Genomic DNA, 16,034 nt, shown 5'->3' on the forward strand with positions numbered 1-16,034 from the left:
CTCTCCCCCTGGCTCTAATCCTAACCCTAACCTTAACCTCAACCCAAAACCTAATCCTAACCCTAACCCTGGCCCTAATACTAACTTTAACCTTAACCTCAACTCAAAACCTACTCCTAACCCTCACCCTGGCTCTAATCCTTAACCCTAACCTTAACCTCAACCAAAAACCTAACCCTCACCCTGGCCCTAATCCTAACCTTAACCTCAACCCAAAACCTAATCATAACCCTAACCCTGGCCCTAATCCTAACCCTAACCTTAACCTCAACCCAGAGCCTAATCCTAACCCTGGCACTAATCCTAACCTTAACCTCAACCCAAAACTTAATCCTAACTCTCACCCTGGCCCTCATCCTAACCTTAACCTCAACCCAAAACCTACTCCTAACCATCATATGTTTTTGATAGTCTTGTTTCATTTAAAAGGACCATTCAAGATAAATAGTCACCAAAAATATTCATAGGCAATATATGTAATATTTGTCATTATCCTAAGAATGTTTATGCAGTTTCAGACATTATAATTCAGTTTGTTTTCTCATTTCTTGTTTATGGAAATAATATTTCTCATAATGAGGAACATTAGATATATTTCCCACTAGTAAGATGATGTTTATTTGCTGAAATACATTGTTTTGCAGTGTATAAAATATTACCATCACTAATTACTGTAATTCTTTATATTTTAACAGCCAATATGGGCTTTTCTGTAAGCATGGGCTCAGAATTAAATAGACTGTTAAAACTTCTGAAATCTCATTGATTCCAAAATTGTGTTATCTGATTGTCATTAACAAAAGTCAGATTTGACTAATTAGAGAATATATTCGAAAAGCTAGAAACTTCTCTGCTTGATCAACACTGTTTGGACATTTCAGACTGCTCAGTGATGGACAGTGGCTTAGCCATGACAACATAAATAATTGATTACCAACACTGTTTTTATTTGACAGCTGTACAGTACATTTGTGCAGGAGGCCACTAAAACCACAGACAGATTAAGGTGACAGCCCATTTACATTTAAAACAGACGTGGGTAATAGCTACTCAGTATATTCTCAAGAAAAAATCAGTTGAATTTGTACTTTTCTTAGTAATTTTAAATGATAAGTCATATTTGTGAGGAATTTAATTTATTTTCTCAGTTAGCGTTTAGTCATTAATATTTAATTAGTAATTCCATTTTCTGTGTAATTTCATTCCCTTCTGTTGGCTCAGCTGTTGTACTGCTTTGTGATTAGTCACACCTCTGACTTTTAAGGTTGAGTAGTTTATCTCAGAAAAAAGGTGCATCAAAAGAGAAGAATAGCACCAAAACAGTCCACTATCTCTGCTGATTAATGCTGGACATACAGAGAAGTTCCAGTGCAGTGCTCCATCTTACTCAATGCTTGACATCGCAATCCATTCTGAGAATTTGGCGATGGCCCCTTTAACTTGCTGCCAGGTGGGTTAAGACATGTGTATGTCTGGCTTCCTTTATTGTCTGTGCATTGTGATAGTTTTAAGAGAGACCATATGAGCTCATTCAGAGCGCAGTTTGTATCACTATGCTCTTACTGTCATTTTACTTAATCAGTAATATGTCTTGTTCCATAATAGTCTTGAATTTTCTCATTTGTTGGAAAAAGACTAAAAAAGAGGCCTGTGTTATATTTTAAAGTTTATTTTTTGCAATTTGCAGAAAAGTTTTATTTTAAAGTGTGTTCTATATGGAGGATGTGTAACTTATTTTCACATAGAAAATCAACAGAACATATCATTTGAATGGGAGCATTAAAACCTTTGCAGACGACTGTAAGTACACTGTTGCACAGTTGAGTACACTCCGTGAGTATGCTTATCTTTGAGTTTTATACATTGGAATATCATTAAAACCAGCAACCATCCCATCCCTCCGGCCCCATATAATGAACTTGCAGCTGTAGAATAAGGGTTTACATGGACTGGCCTATTGTGTGGGTGCACACATCTCATCACTATTGCATTTGCTCTTTAAATATTATCATCCTGCTCTGAGTGAGCTAAGTACACTTCTGTTAGTGTGAAGCATTTGAGCTCTCACATGGTGCTCACCACCATGCATGTGTGAGTGTTGCTGACATTTGTGGTCTTCTTTACCCCTAGGTGACTGACCGAAACAGCCATGTACACATGCAACCTCTCATGGCAGTGAAGAGAAATGAGAATGAGCTGAGAATGAAAGAGAGAGCAGGCCATACAGATGGCTTCACTAAAGATTCCAAAGGAGCAGAAGAGATATAATATGAAATATGAAGAAGAGCGAAAAATGCAGGGAAAAGTGCAGGGAGACAGAGGATCTGGGTAATGTTTAATGATAGGAGTGATTACCAAAAGGTAAAGCCACGTTCTTCTCAGTCAGCTCCCTAAGGCTGGCTTTACACCGTGACACTTACATGCAACCTTAGTTGCTTAAAAACTACATCGAACTAAGTTGGACTGGAGTTATGCATAACTCACATGTAAAGTGCCCGACAACTTTCTGAAACGTATAGTGAAGTATGATATATTTAAGCAAGTTGTTTTCAGACGTCAGTAAATTAATTTGAGGAATTATGGACAGTAACTTGCATAACAAATGTAATCTTTCTGATGCTGAAAATGCAACATTATTTCATTTCCGTTTGACTTTCACAGCCAACAGGTGTTGGCATGGTAGCACTTAAGCACCTAATGACAAACTGGTTGTGTCCTTGCAACTAAAACTTTTTGAAAGGACTAGTTTTCTGCTTCATTACATGGATTGCTAGCATCTTCAAAATCAGCTCAGACTGGGTTAAGGACTTACAAGCTATCTATAAAAGTGCTCAGAAAGTTGCAGCTCTAGAATAAAGCAGTGAGCTTCTTTCATATTTCAAAAAGACTCAATATCACAGTTTGCCCTATTTATGAAGATGTCTTTTGTCTTTCTGTCAGTTGAAGGTATTCTACAGGTTTGTTTGTCAAATTGTAAAAAAACCACATCATATCTGTGCCGTCTGAGTATTTCACATTTTTCTGTTGTTCATGCACATTGCAATCTCCAGCAGCCTTAAGGCTACAACAAAAGACATAACAAAAGGCCAGCGCCTGAGGCCGAACTCCTGTGAGTCTTACCAATCTGCTCGGGCACATGCAGCTGTGTGTGAGCCTGCTGCTGCTGCTGCTGTTGTTGTTGTTGCTGCTGATGCTGTTGCTGCTCTTGCAGGCTCTGACTGTCCACTGAGATGCCACTGTCACTATGGAGCTTCTCTCCTTCCGGAGATGGAGTCTGATTGGCCGTAGCGGCACGGTTGTTGGCTGCCTGCTTGTTCTGTTTGCAGCTGTTCCACCTGAGATATATACACATACAGACAAACAAGAGAAAGAGAAGAAAGACTGAGCGTAAGTGAAGAGTGTATGTATCTGTGTTTTAGTGCTGCAACAAATGATGATTATTATATTCGATTAACCCTAATACCTTCTATTTGGTTAACTAGGTATTGTGCTGTCTCTGTTTCAAAAAGCACTGCAGGCACAATGCTACCTAAAACGTTTAAGTATTGTTGTGTCTATTTTACATTTCCAAAGTTCAGTCTTAGAAGTTGGTTGCATTTTCTGCTTCTTATGATCAAAGTAATCCCAAACACATTTGGTGATGTTGAGGTCTGGAGTATGGGGTGGAAAGTCCCTTGTTCTGAAAACAAAAATGGTTAATTTTTTTTGTTTGTTTTTCACGTATTTCCTTTTCTTAATAAGCACCTTTTGACAGCTACATGTCCTTTCACTTACAGCATTCAGCAGACACCCAGAACAACTTACAATTTGATCATTTTACTGAGATAGGTGAAGGTAGTGTTAGGAGTCTTGCTCAAGGGCTGTTATTGGTGGGCACTGAGCCCGAGTCTACAGTCTAGAAGGCAGAGGTGTTATTCACTATACTATACCACCAACAGGCGTAAAGCATAAGACCAAGGAGCTCATAGTGGACTTCAGGAAGCAAAAGAGGGTGCACACCCCCATCACCATCAATGGGGCCACAGCAGAGAGGGTCAGTAGCTTCAAATTCCTTGGTGTTCACATCTCAGAGGAACTGACATGGAGCAAACACACCACACGGGTGGTAAAGAAGGCACATCAGTGCCTCTTCCACCTCAGGCGAATGAAGAGGTTTGGTGCGAACCCCTGCATCCTCAGAACATTCTACACATGTACTGTGGAGAGCGTTCTAACAGGCTCCATCACCACCTGGTATGGAAACTGCACTGCCATTGAGCACAAAGCTCTGCAGAGGGTGGTGTGGACAGCCCAGCACATCACCGGGGTCCAGCTCCCAAACCTTTTGATTTACACACCAGCTGCTGCCTGAGGAAGACCAGGATTCTGAACGACTCCACCCGCCCAAGCTACTGTCTGTTCTCACAGCTGCCGAGGGGGAGGAGATACAGAAACATAAAGTCCAGAACCAGCCAGTTCCAAGACAGTTTCTTCCCCCGAGCCATCAGGCTGCTAAACAGCCAGTAGTGCTGGTGTATCTGTCTATAGGCCTGTCACTACACCTCTGAGTCATCATCTCCATGGACAATCTAAACCTCATCCACATCTCATCAGACTCACTCTGATCCTCTGCACCTTCAATCTAGCAAATCTGTGCTTACACATATAGACTGACATCTTGCACATCTTTTATACATATCCTTTACAATCTGGAAGATTTCTATATCAGTATTCTATCCCTGTGTACCTGCATTTCATTTATTATCTACCTCAAAGTATCTGCACATACAGAATGTTTACAGTAGCACATCTTTTTCTTCTTAGATATTTATATATTTATTTGTATTTAAAGTACTGTTTATCTGATTGCAGTTTTGGTGTCTACCAGATCTTACATGGTTGTTGGGAGTCCCATTTTCTCTCTGTCTTAATAATTTTTGAACATTTCTGAAACAACATTTCTGATACAACTTGTTTTTTTGTATATATATATATATATATATATATATATATATATATATATATATATATATATATATATATATATTTTTTTTTTTTTTTTTTTTTTTTTCTCTTTCCCCTTCCTACAGTTCCTCTGGCTTTGCCACAGGCATTGTTCAAAGTTCTGCTTGTGTAATTATAGAGCATTATAGGGTAATATAGCATTTTATCCAGTGATCCTTATTAGTCCCACAAACAGGGAAATTTCACCACTGCATTTAACCCATCCAGAGCAGTGGGCAGCCCTATCCTAGCCCAGGGAGCAATTGAGGATTAGGTGTCTTGCTCAAGGACACCTCAGTCATGGACTGTCAGTGCTGGGGATTGAACCAGCGACCTTCCAGTCACAGGGCCAGTTCCCTAACCTGCAGCCCATGACTGCCTATTTTAGAAGTGTTGCTTTGTCCATTCCCATCTCTTTCTCTCACTTTCTCTTTCTCACTCCTTCTCCATGTTTTCTTCACCTCTTAAAGACAATGTAGGCCAGTAGCCCCACCAGTACAGCTGCCAGTATGGAGCAGTAGATGGGGATGAGGTTTAGATCAAAGCCAGTGCCAATGAAGCGGGGTGAGCTGGGCTTGGCTGTGGTCGTCTCCTCGTCTGGCCCAGGGCTCCGGAGTCCACCGTCCTCGTCCCAAGGAAGGGATGAGGGGTCCAGAGTGGGGCTGAAAGTTGTAGTTGGGGCTGATGGATCTGGGAGGGAAAAAGAAAGGTATAGTGGGTTTAGATTCATTTATTATTGGCATTTGGCTGACGCTCTTATCCAGAGCGACTTACAATTTGATCATTTTACACAAATAGCCTAACTGCATGTTTTTTGGACTGTGGGAGGAAACCGGAGAACCCGGAGGAAACCCACGCAGACACGGGGAGAACATGCAAAGCAGAGAGGACCCCAGTCGTCCGGCCGGGGAATAAGCGAACCCAGGCCCTCCTTGCTGTGAGGCGACAGCGCTACCCACCATGCCACTGTGCCGATTCATGTAGAGAAAGTATTGAATTTCCTAAATATCCTACTATTTTTAATATTGTATTTTGTCTGCTTATTATATATTTGTATGTGCATTACATTTTTACATTACTTCTCTTTATCCCTGAGAATTAAGCAGCCTGTTTTTGTAAATGTGTCTTTAACTTATATGCGAATAGGCAGGGCTAAACTGCTGTAGGTGGATATATGTAAATATGATATTTGTGACATTACAAAAACTTTTGCAATTTTTGCAACTTGTTTTACATTTATGGACTGTATGGATCTATAACTTATTGTCCGAGCTTTTTTGTGACAGTCTGATTTAACCTCTTCCTGTCTTGATTTTGATCAATAATTCAGGCAGGGGCAACCACCATACATTCTCTCCACGCATGCACACAGGTTTATATTCCTGGCTTTGTGGAGTGCATCCAGTTCCTTTTGCATGACTGAACACAAAAAAGTTGTTGCTAATGTCAATCGTAACCTCAACCTCAGGAACCCCAAGGGAACCCTTTGGCTCTTTTACTTATTTTGTCTTAAACAATTTCTTCCATTCAAATATATACATATATATATATATATATATATATACACCCACAAACCTGGCAACATTAGAGACACACACACACATACACAGCTGTTTCATTTAAAACCAAAACTGGTGTTGTGAAACTTTTGAAATGTTCTGGATCTCATTATGTTTGGCTATGACGGTGATGATTTTCCTGCGAAGGCTGTAATGCCTCAGATGCCTTCACCAAAGACCCCATGACCCCAGAAGATGCAATGATAATCGCTGACTGCACACATCACTGTGCCTTCAGAGCATACTGTAAATCTCCTCACAGGTGAGAGGTGATAAATGGCTTTCTGCTGCCAGAAGCCAAAGTCTGTTTTTCTGGTGTCTGTGCCACCTAATTCACACACACACAGACGGTGCCCTTATCTCTAGAAAACCGCTCAACATGCCGACCATCTTAAGTCAAGGCATATCGACCCAAGAGCCACCGATCTGTCAGCAAGCCACTTCCTGTCTCTCTTTATCTCTCTCACTCTGCCTGTTCTTGTTACCTGCAACCCCCCCCCCACACCTACCCTGTTTACCCCTCTCTCTCCTGTCTTTATTTCCTTCTTTCTGTTGCCTCTGTCTTGCCATTTCTCCCTCTTTCTTTCTCTTCCCAGCCCTTTTCTCTTTTACTCTTCATCTTTCTTTCTGTCATTATTGCCTACTCCCTTCAGTGATTCCTTTTCCATTTATCTTGTGACCCAATTAAGTTAATTTTGTTTAAATGTGTGCTATTTTGGTTAATTACAATTAAAAAATATTTTACATAAGACAGTCACACATGCCATATGTTGGCATTTTCAGAGAGCCTGGGCTACTCAGATGTCATTTGATATATATATAGAAGAAGATGTCAGGTGTACATAGAGAAGTTTAGAGATAGAGAAGTTCCACTTTGAGGAGCCATAATGCTCTGGAGGCATGAGGAGAAATGCCAGACCAGAACACACACAGTATGTAATATGTGTAAGGAATAATTACAGGGATATAATAACAGGATTTGGAGTTAATAAGTCATCCTATGAACCAGATCACTTGCTGATGCTTTATTGTTGTTATGTGTATCAGTCTGTAAGTTACCTTGTTTCTGATTTATGAAGCCTTATGAACAGCCATGCAAATTAAATACTTTGCTTTTAACTTTTTGAACTATAAACTGCCCATGTTTCATCCTTGAGGTCAGGGGACTGGGAAGTAGAGACTTGCTGCTCAACCCAAACATAACAGGGCCCAAAAAAATATTAAGTTTCAGAGCAGGTCTGGTCTGATTATTCATGTACAACATCGGGCTTAGGTTTGTTTTCGATGAGTAATTCTTTTCTTGAAGGAATATGCCTACATACATTTCCTGCACTCCCTTTGCTCTCCCTTGTGCTCTCTCTCTGTCTCTCTCTCTCTTTCTAATAATATTACAGTCTGTAACTGCATTCAAAATAGCTCCAGAGTTTAAGAAGTAGGTAAATGTGCCCTAAATTAAATAAAGTTCAACAGTACATCAGTCATAATCACACCATGGATGATGAGCGGGACATGCAGGGTTGGTGGGAAGGTCACAGCGGATCTTTCTGCGTGCTTATTAAGCTTGTCTAAAAATTGTAAAGCATTTCTCCAGCAGTAGCAGTAGCGAGAGTGCAGTGGGGCTAACAGCAGATAAGAGGATAGTGGACGCTATGATAATAAATGATAATAAATACTATCATTATGTATTTCATGGTTATATGATCACATTGATGAACTGTTTTTTCTACATGTACTGTCACTTTTATCTGAATAAAGCAAGGACATTTGCAATTTTACAGACCCTTTAACACATTGCTGCAAACATATATTTATTATTTGTCAGCAAAACAGGCTTGTTTTTCAGAAATTCAGTGGAGAAGTTCTAGTCAAGGTTTCACAGCCCAACAAGAGATTTTTTTTTTCTCTTGGAGTCCAGCCAGATGTTCCCACAAAATAAAAATGTGCTTGTTGATTTGAGCTGTCTGCATTTAAAAGCTAGGTAAAGGCAGAGTAGAAAACCCCCTGAGCTTTTAAAAGGCAAAGCCAGGCCGGCCCCGACGAAGAGTCGCTTGGAGGGCGAGGAGAGGAGAAACGATTTTTAATTATTTGTCTTTTTCTCCTTCTTTTTCGTTTTCAAGGCGACGTTTTCAGGGTTTGTTGCCAACGTTTTAAGAGCTTGTTAACCTTCGGCTGGGCGCCCCCCTTTAATGAGGAGGCTTTATATTCACGGCTTTATTGCTGCTTCTTTTACAGGGAGGGGTTTGAGTGCCTATCTGATGTGAGTGCCATAGGCCTTATAATGCCCTCTTTATCTAGCAGAATGCATTCACTGCCTAGGCTGTCTCACACACACAGACTGAGAGGGACTGTTCATGTGTGTGTGTATGATAAGAGAGTGCACTGAAGAAGGAATGGAGGATGGGGGAGCGGGTGAAGGAGTAAATGAACAGAGGCTGCTGCTGTTAAGTGTTCTGATTAGCTGCAGTAATTACACTGCAGCACGCATTTAACACACACACACACACACACACACACACAGATCAACCCCACTGTCTGCTTAGAGGGACAGAGAGAGATAGACATAAGAGAAAGCCAAAAAAGAGAACTGAGGGCGATTCAGCAAAATATCAAAAAGAACAAGGGAGAAGAGAGAGAGAGAAAGGCAGATTAAGTGGAGAAACAAAATGAAAAAGGAAATGAGAGAAAAGAAGAGGAGAGTTAATTCTCATTCACAGCTGCTTTAGCTTGAAGCTTGAACACAGTTGAAAGAAAAACATCTTGGCTAAAATAACTCCTCCTGGCTTCAAAATGACTGACTGATAGGAGCTGTTAGAAGCTCTCTAACGCACACACACACACACACACACACACACACGATGTGAGCTCAAAAGTAACAGAGTTCTTATCTCTGTTGGTGGTTCAAACACGGTTCAAAAAGCTGGACCGAAACTTTATACATAAAAAATCTTCTCTGTGTGTGTTTGTGTGTGTGTGTGTGTGTGTGTGTGTGTGTGTGTGTGTGTGTGTGTGTGTGTGTGTGTGTGTGTGTGTGTGTGTGTTGCAGTAATAGCTGCTGATAGAGGTCACAGATTGAAATCTGACTCTGAGAGAGAAACTCCAGCAGCTGTATCGATCCTGTTGAGAGAACAACTCAGCATCTCTCTCTCTCTCTCTCTCTCTCTCTCTCTCTCTCTCTCTCTTCTCTCTCTCTCTCTTTCTCTCTCTTTCTCACTTTCTCACTTTCTGGTTTTATGACTTAGAATCTCATTACATTAACACATATTAAAGTCAAGGAAAAAGTTCATCCTCTTCTAAAGTTACACACACAAACACATTATCTAAGCTGCTTCTCCTTGTGGGTCACAGGACATTGTACATTGAAGTACATATTGCACTTCATAGTTGAGTCATAGTTCAGTCCTGGAGCTACAAGGCTAATGTTGTTGTCAAACACTAGAAGTCAACAGTCTCCCAAATATTTTCTGTAAATACAACCTCAATCTTCTGTAAAACCACTCAAACTGCATTGAAGTCTTCATTAAGATGGTTGATGTGGTTTAGGACACACAATGACGTAGTGTGAACTATGAAAATTAACGAAACTAGAGTGAATGCTGCGATCAGACACTTTAGACAGGTGTTGTGCCAAATTCTGTCAAACCCGGTGTTTCAGCCACACGCATTGCTAACAGTGGATAAAAGTAAGCACATAGCCTTGATATGCAGTCTCAGTAGACAAACACTGGTAGTAGAATGGGTTGTACTGATGAGCTCAGTGACTTTATACATGGCACTGTCATAGTATGCCACCTCTTACAAAGGCTGGTTAGTGAGATCTCTGCCCTGCTAGATCTGCCCCTGTAAACTGTAAGTGCTATTATTGTGAATAATTCCAAATTGGCTTTGGAAGCAACATCAACAATAGAACTGCACATTAGGAGCTTCACTAAATTGACTTCAGTGGCTGAGCAACTACACACAGTGCCAGTTGTAAAGTTTGGTGGAGGAGGGATAATGCTATGTGGTTGCTTTTCAGGGGTTGGCCTAGACACCTTAGTTCTAGTAAAGAGAAATCTTAATGCTTTAGTGCACCACAAAAGTTTGGACAATTTTATGCTTCTGTCTTTGTGGGCACAGTTTGGGTTAGACCTTTTTCTATTCCAGTGTGATGGAGCCCCAGAGCACAAAGCAAGGTCCATAAAGTCTTGTCCAACATCAGTGTCTGACCTCACAAATGCTTATGTTAATGCCTATGGATTTAAAATGTCATAAAAGCTCCTGTAGGTAAGTGTCCCAATGATTTTGTCCATATACTGTATCTTCAAAAATGTGAGGTGGACAGTTATTTATGTATAGAAACAACAGAAAAAGAGTCAGAAATGTTGTACAGTCATTCTGCTGTGTTAGCAGATCAGATGCTGTGAGGAGTTTATAAACTAGAGCTCTGGGTGTGTCAGAAGCAGAATTACTGTATTCACACAACTGCAAATGAAACTTTCAACCAAATGAGAGAACACAGGAGGAGATGAGAGACTTCATACATAAAGCTAATGGACAAAATAGCACATTCACAAGCTTACTGTAGTGTGAGTCACAGTGGTAAAAGACCACCACAGTAGAACCGTTGATGTCCATCATGCATTCATGAGTGTGTGTGTGGTTGCGTTTGTGGTTGTGTTCTTGGTGGAATTCATCATTACCATGCTGCATGCACTGAAGGGCATGTAGATCAGCAAGTCAGAGGAAAGGAGAGATTCAAAGTGAGAAAAAAGGAGAGAGAGAAGGAGAAGCAAGAGAAAGAATGAAAGTGGCTATAAAGGTCACTTATGAGGTCATCACTGATGTTATAATGTGGCTAGCGTTGAGGGTGGTCCTCTGTACAGAAACGCTAGAAACTTGGTGGGGCACATTGTGGGTGCATATGTGCTGTCCATATAGCAGACCCACAAGACCTCTTTGTACTGGACTGTACAGTGGACACAGAGAAGATTTTGCAAAGATTAGAAGCTGAAGCTGTTTGATTTGATTCAGACCTGAATTATAATCTCTTTCTGACTCACAACAGCCTCATTTCCATATCTCTCTCCTCTTTACTTTTTAAGAGGCTTTCACTTAGAGCCGTTTTCACTCACTTAGTGAGTCAGATGGTTTAGTGAAGTTTATGTTGTAAAAGTAATAAAAGCAGCAGCGTTACATGATGGTCCATATGAATCCTCTCCAGTCATGTTCCCTGATCTGTATTCATTCTTCTCTTCTCTTCTCTTCTCTTCTCTTCTCTTCTCTTCTCTTCCACTTCCTTTCCTTTTCTATCTCTTCTCTTCTTTCCCTCTCTTTTCCTCTCCTCTTATTACTGTAATCCTCTGTTCTCTCTCAGGACAGAGACATATTGGCAGCTTTGATCAAAGGCAACCTTTTGCAGATGAACAGCTGCCAGTGAAGTGTGAGAAAGTGTGTGTGTGTGTGTGTGTTTGTGTGTGGGTGTGTGTGTGTGTGCGTGTGTGTATGTGATCTGTTCTGAGCCTCATTAATTGTCTTGCACTTATAGTAGCTCTCTGATTTATGCTCTTCATCTGTTGAGAGATATCCCTTAACATCTCCACTATAAGTATCCATATGTGCATCTACATACACACACCCACATATACACACACACACACACACACACACTTTCACCATGGCACATTTAACTATAATCACAGTCCAAATTTAGCCACTGCCAAAGCATGCAAAGATGTACCGGAACAGTCAGTATTAAATCTCGGAAGTTTCTCTTTCCAAAAATGAGATTTACAAAGCAAGCTCATCAAACCCAAATGCTGCAGCCAAATACCCCCTGCATTGTCAAAGGAATGGGGGTCACTAAATGCATGCTCTTCTTCAGGGGGATATTGTACATAGGGCAGTAATGTATGGGAAAGGATGAAAATGACTGATTTTACCGAATTCCCACATAATTCACCATAGAGTGGACATATCTCCTAGCTGAACTGCAATTTTGAAACAAAGTCAAATGTAATCTGAGAAAAATTTGACTGTACTCCACCAAAACTCTGTCCAAACTCAACTTACAATTTGAATGTAAACCAACCAAATTATGTCTGAACTGTAGTCCAGCAGAATTCTATCTGAATCCTACTGTAAACCAACTTCTAGACCATTCTGTCTGTATTCACCTGTTGGCCAACACAAATCTGACTGAACCCAAATGTAGTCCCTCAAAAATCTAACTAAACCCAAATGTAGCCTGTCAAAATTCTATGCAGAGAACCTACGTTTTTTTTTCTTTTAAAGCAGGCACACAATAACTTTCCAAAGTCCACTAAGTAACTGATCTATTTTGCCAACTGGTGCTGTTAGAATATCAGAACCACTTTAGGTAATAATGGTGGAAAAACAAACAGGGATGAATGAGGGCCAAAATGCGTTAAAAGTGGAAGACAGGATGTGAGACATCTGAACTTGAAATATCAAGCTGATCTAAGACCAGTGAATATTTGAGAAATGACATTCAAACCAAGAGGAAGTCAGTCTGAATAATCAGCTCTGTCCATCCTGTCCATCTCCACAGAGCTCAGAGCATAATCAGCTGCTCCTGACCCTGCGTTCGGTCTGCAGCTGAAACAGCAGCTGACACACACCGGATTCTCAAGCCCAGAGCAGCACATGCATACGGACCCTGTACAACAGCAGTAGGGAGCACACACATACACACACCACACACACTCACACAGAGGAAGCAGTGTTTCCACGACTGGACGGGGCGTGTAATGTGCCGTGTTATTGGATTAGCACGCTGCTCTTTGGGAGGTACATCCTTCTGATGTTTGTTGCCCTCGGGCGTGTGTAAAAGTGTGTGTGTGTGTGTGTGTGTGTGTGTGTGTGTGTGTGTGTGTGTGTGTGTGTGTGTGTGTGTGTGTGTGTGTGTGTGTGTGTGTAAAGCCTTCATTTGACTTGCCAGCTACCGTGAATAGAGCAGACAGTCTAACGTCTTAGACTGTACTGGTAACTATTTTCTTCAAATTCATCAATTCATGTTTCAGCCTTACCATATGTTCACATTATCAGGCAACAGAGCAACAGGCATCCAGTAATTTCCCAAGGAAGTACAAAATTTGTGGCTATGATTTAATGTCAGACAGCAAGGAACACGACACCAGGACAACAAGTGTTGTCAAGTTAAAATTTTCTCAACTGCATGGAAATGAACAATGGAGTGAGAGTCTAAATGATTAGCTCCTTAGATTAATCATACATATACATTATATACAACTACATAATTACACAGTTAATTACATCTGGACTTTTTTAGATATGTAGCACTTCATGGAACTGGCTTGTCAGTAACTCATTCACTCACTCAAATGCTCACTTACTCACTCATGTTTAGCAAGATGAAAATTATCCACAAGTGGGCGCCATTAGCATTCAAATAGATGTTGATGTAGAATAATAAAAGTGGTTTGCATTGCACTGCGTACTTGCACCATGTCCTTACATTTGATTTAATGTCAAACATTATCAAAAATATGGTAAAAGTGTTAATGTAGCATTTTTCCTTCCACAAAACAAGATTTCACTTACAACAGCAATACTTCACCAAATTCAAATCATGAGAAGATACATCTCTTCTGCTTACAAAAACAAATGTAGTAGATTGAAAGTATAGAATTCACACTTTTGAAAGAATCTCTCTACTTGTTTCAGTGAGCTAAGAGTGAGAAAACAGACGCTGCCTTCTCAGACAACATTCTGTGGCAGGAAGGCACCCCATCATGTCCAAATTGACTACTGCCTGCTAAGGAACACTTATTTAGCTGAAGGGGGCACATATTTTTTTGCTTTATTTATTATGGATATGTGAGGTGGAAAGTAACTTTTAATGGTATTTTTAATATAAGTAATTATGATTTATCTTTAATAAAGTATTAAACTTCACTTTTTTTAACTTTTAAAAGGTCCATATCATGGAGAACCTAATTTTGCTCAATTGTTTTCTAAAATAAAGCATTTGAAGTAATGTGTGAGGAATGTTAAAATATTTAAAATGTGCTGTCCATTTCCAAGCCCATACAGTTCATATATGAAAACTAAGCTGCAAAAACAGCCTGTTCTGAATTTTGTTTCTGTGATTTCACAAGAACCAACTCACATATATCACTTACTCAGTCTACAGCAGTTTGGCTCCACCCTTTCATATCGAAGTTCTAGGGAGTGTTTCAGCTCTGAACACTTTCAGAATGAGTTACATTACATCAGACAGCCAGTCAAAACAAAGCACATTTGTCTAATATCAGTCTTAAGGGTACATCAAAGGATAAAGAGCAGTTGGAAAATGATCATATAAAATGAATAAAACGAGTTATGGGCATCGTTGGTATGTAAAACCACACAAATGTCACACAAAGGAAATAAAATGATATACTATTTTAGCTAATGTAAGCTAACAATCAAGGTACGCTGAAGCTTAGGTAGCCTAGCCATTAAAAGCCAGTGGAACGCTGGTGCTTTTTGAGCATCAGAGCTCCTTGCTGTGAGGTGAGTGTTTCATTTATGTTAAATTGTGGTTAAAATACTTGTTAAAGGATTATTAACATGTTAAAGACTAATGCTAACACATTAAACTGCTAACGCTGGCAGGGAACTGTCAGTGAAGCCGCGTGCTGTGTGCTAGTTAAAGTCAGGGTTAGCCCCTGCTCAGGGGATCTGTGTAGTTATGGCGGATAAGAAGGAGCAGTTGGACTTGACCTCAGTGACCTCTCTAACTGCACTTCCACACACAGACTGTCTGCACTTTGACCTTTCACCTGCCAGACTGGAACAGACCCATAAGGGAGTGACCCCAGTTAACCTCTGAACTCAGGGAAAGCAAAGCAAATGCTGTGGAACAAGATTTAATGCTGGATCTCTGTGTAATTAGCTGGCACGAGGGAGGAAAGAGGCGGTCTACAGCGGGACCACTAACGGTAATGAACAGCTTTTGGTCATATATCACATCATGCATCACCACTGAAAATGTGTGTGTAACCCCTAAAATCCCAGACTAATGACATCCTAAGGCTTATTAGACGAGAATTACACAAACAACAATGCAAACTGTCTGAGTAATTCCTAGGTTATAAAACTGCATGTAATAAAAACAGCAGGTGATGCACATTTAAGAGGTTTAAACAAGTTCTGGTGTCTACCCATGACACACTGCCTGTTTTCTCCTGCAGTTGTTTACAGTATTTGTCATGTGTTTGTGTTTTTTCTCATAATAACATTATAGTTTCCTTGAACTGTTTATGCACTAAAAGTAAGCATAATGTTTTCAGTCATCCAGGGTAGTAAATTTAGTAGTAGTTTAAAGCTACTGCATTTTTAGGTTGGAATTCTTGTGGTGTGATTATATTGTTATATTTTTGTATATCTCCCAAATCCACATATCTATTGTGATTTATTTGCCCTGACTGTATCCTTAAATGTTCTACCCAAAGTAAAGCCCTTGGTTAAGTCCTTAAATGCCCCGGGCCC

At 40.2% G+C, this 16,034-nt stretch overlaps 1 protein-coding gene across 1 annotated transcript in view; it reads right to left on the reverse strand.

Moving 5' to 3' along the window:
- ngfra (nerve growth factor receptor a (TNFR superfamily, member 16)) overlaps window positions 1-16,034 on the reverse strand; it is a 57,601-nt gene that overhangs the window by 14,286 nt on the left and 27,281 nt on the right. Inside the window, exons 4-5 of the mRNA XM_017685941.2 lie at window positions 5,445-5,673; window positions 3,121-3,335 (exon numbers count right to left, since the gene is read on the reverse strand). Coding sequence (XP_017541430.1) covers window positions 3,121-3,335; window positions 5,445-5,673 — 444 coding nt within the window. The remainder of the gene's footprint in view (window positions 1-3,120; window positions 3,336-5,444; window positions 5,674-16,034) is intronic.

This window comes from Pygocentrus nattereri, chromosome 14, assembly GCF_015220715.1.
Source record: "Pygocentrus nattereri isolate fPygNat1 chromosome 14, fPygNat1.pri, whole genome shotgun sequence".
Lineage (NCBI taxonomy): Eukaryota > Metazoa > Chordata > Actinopteri > Characiformes > Serrasalmidae > Pygocentrus > Pygocentrus nattereri.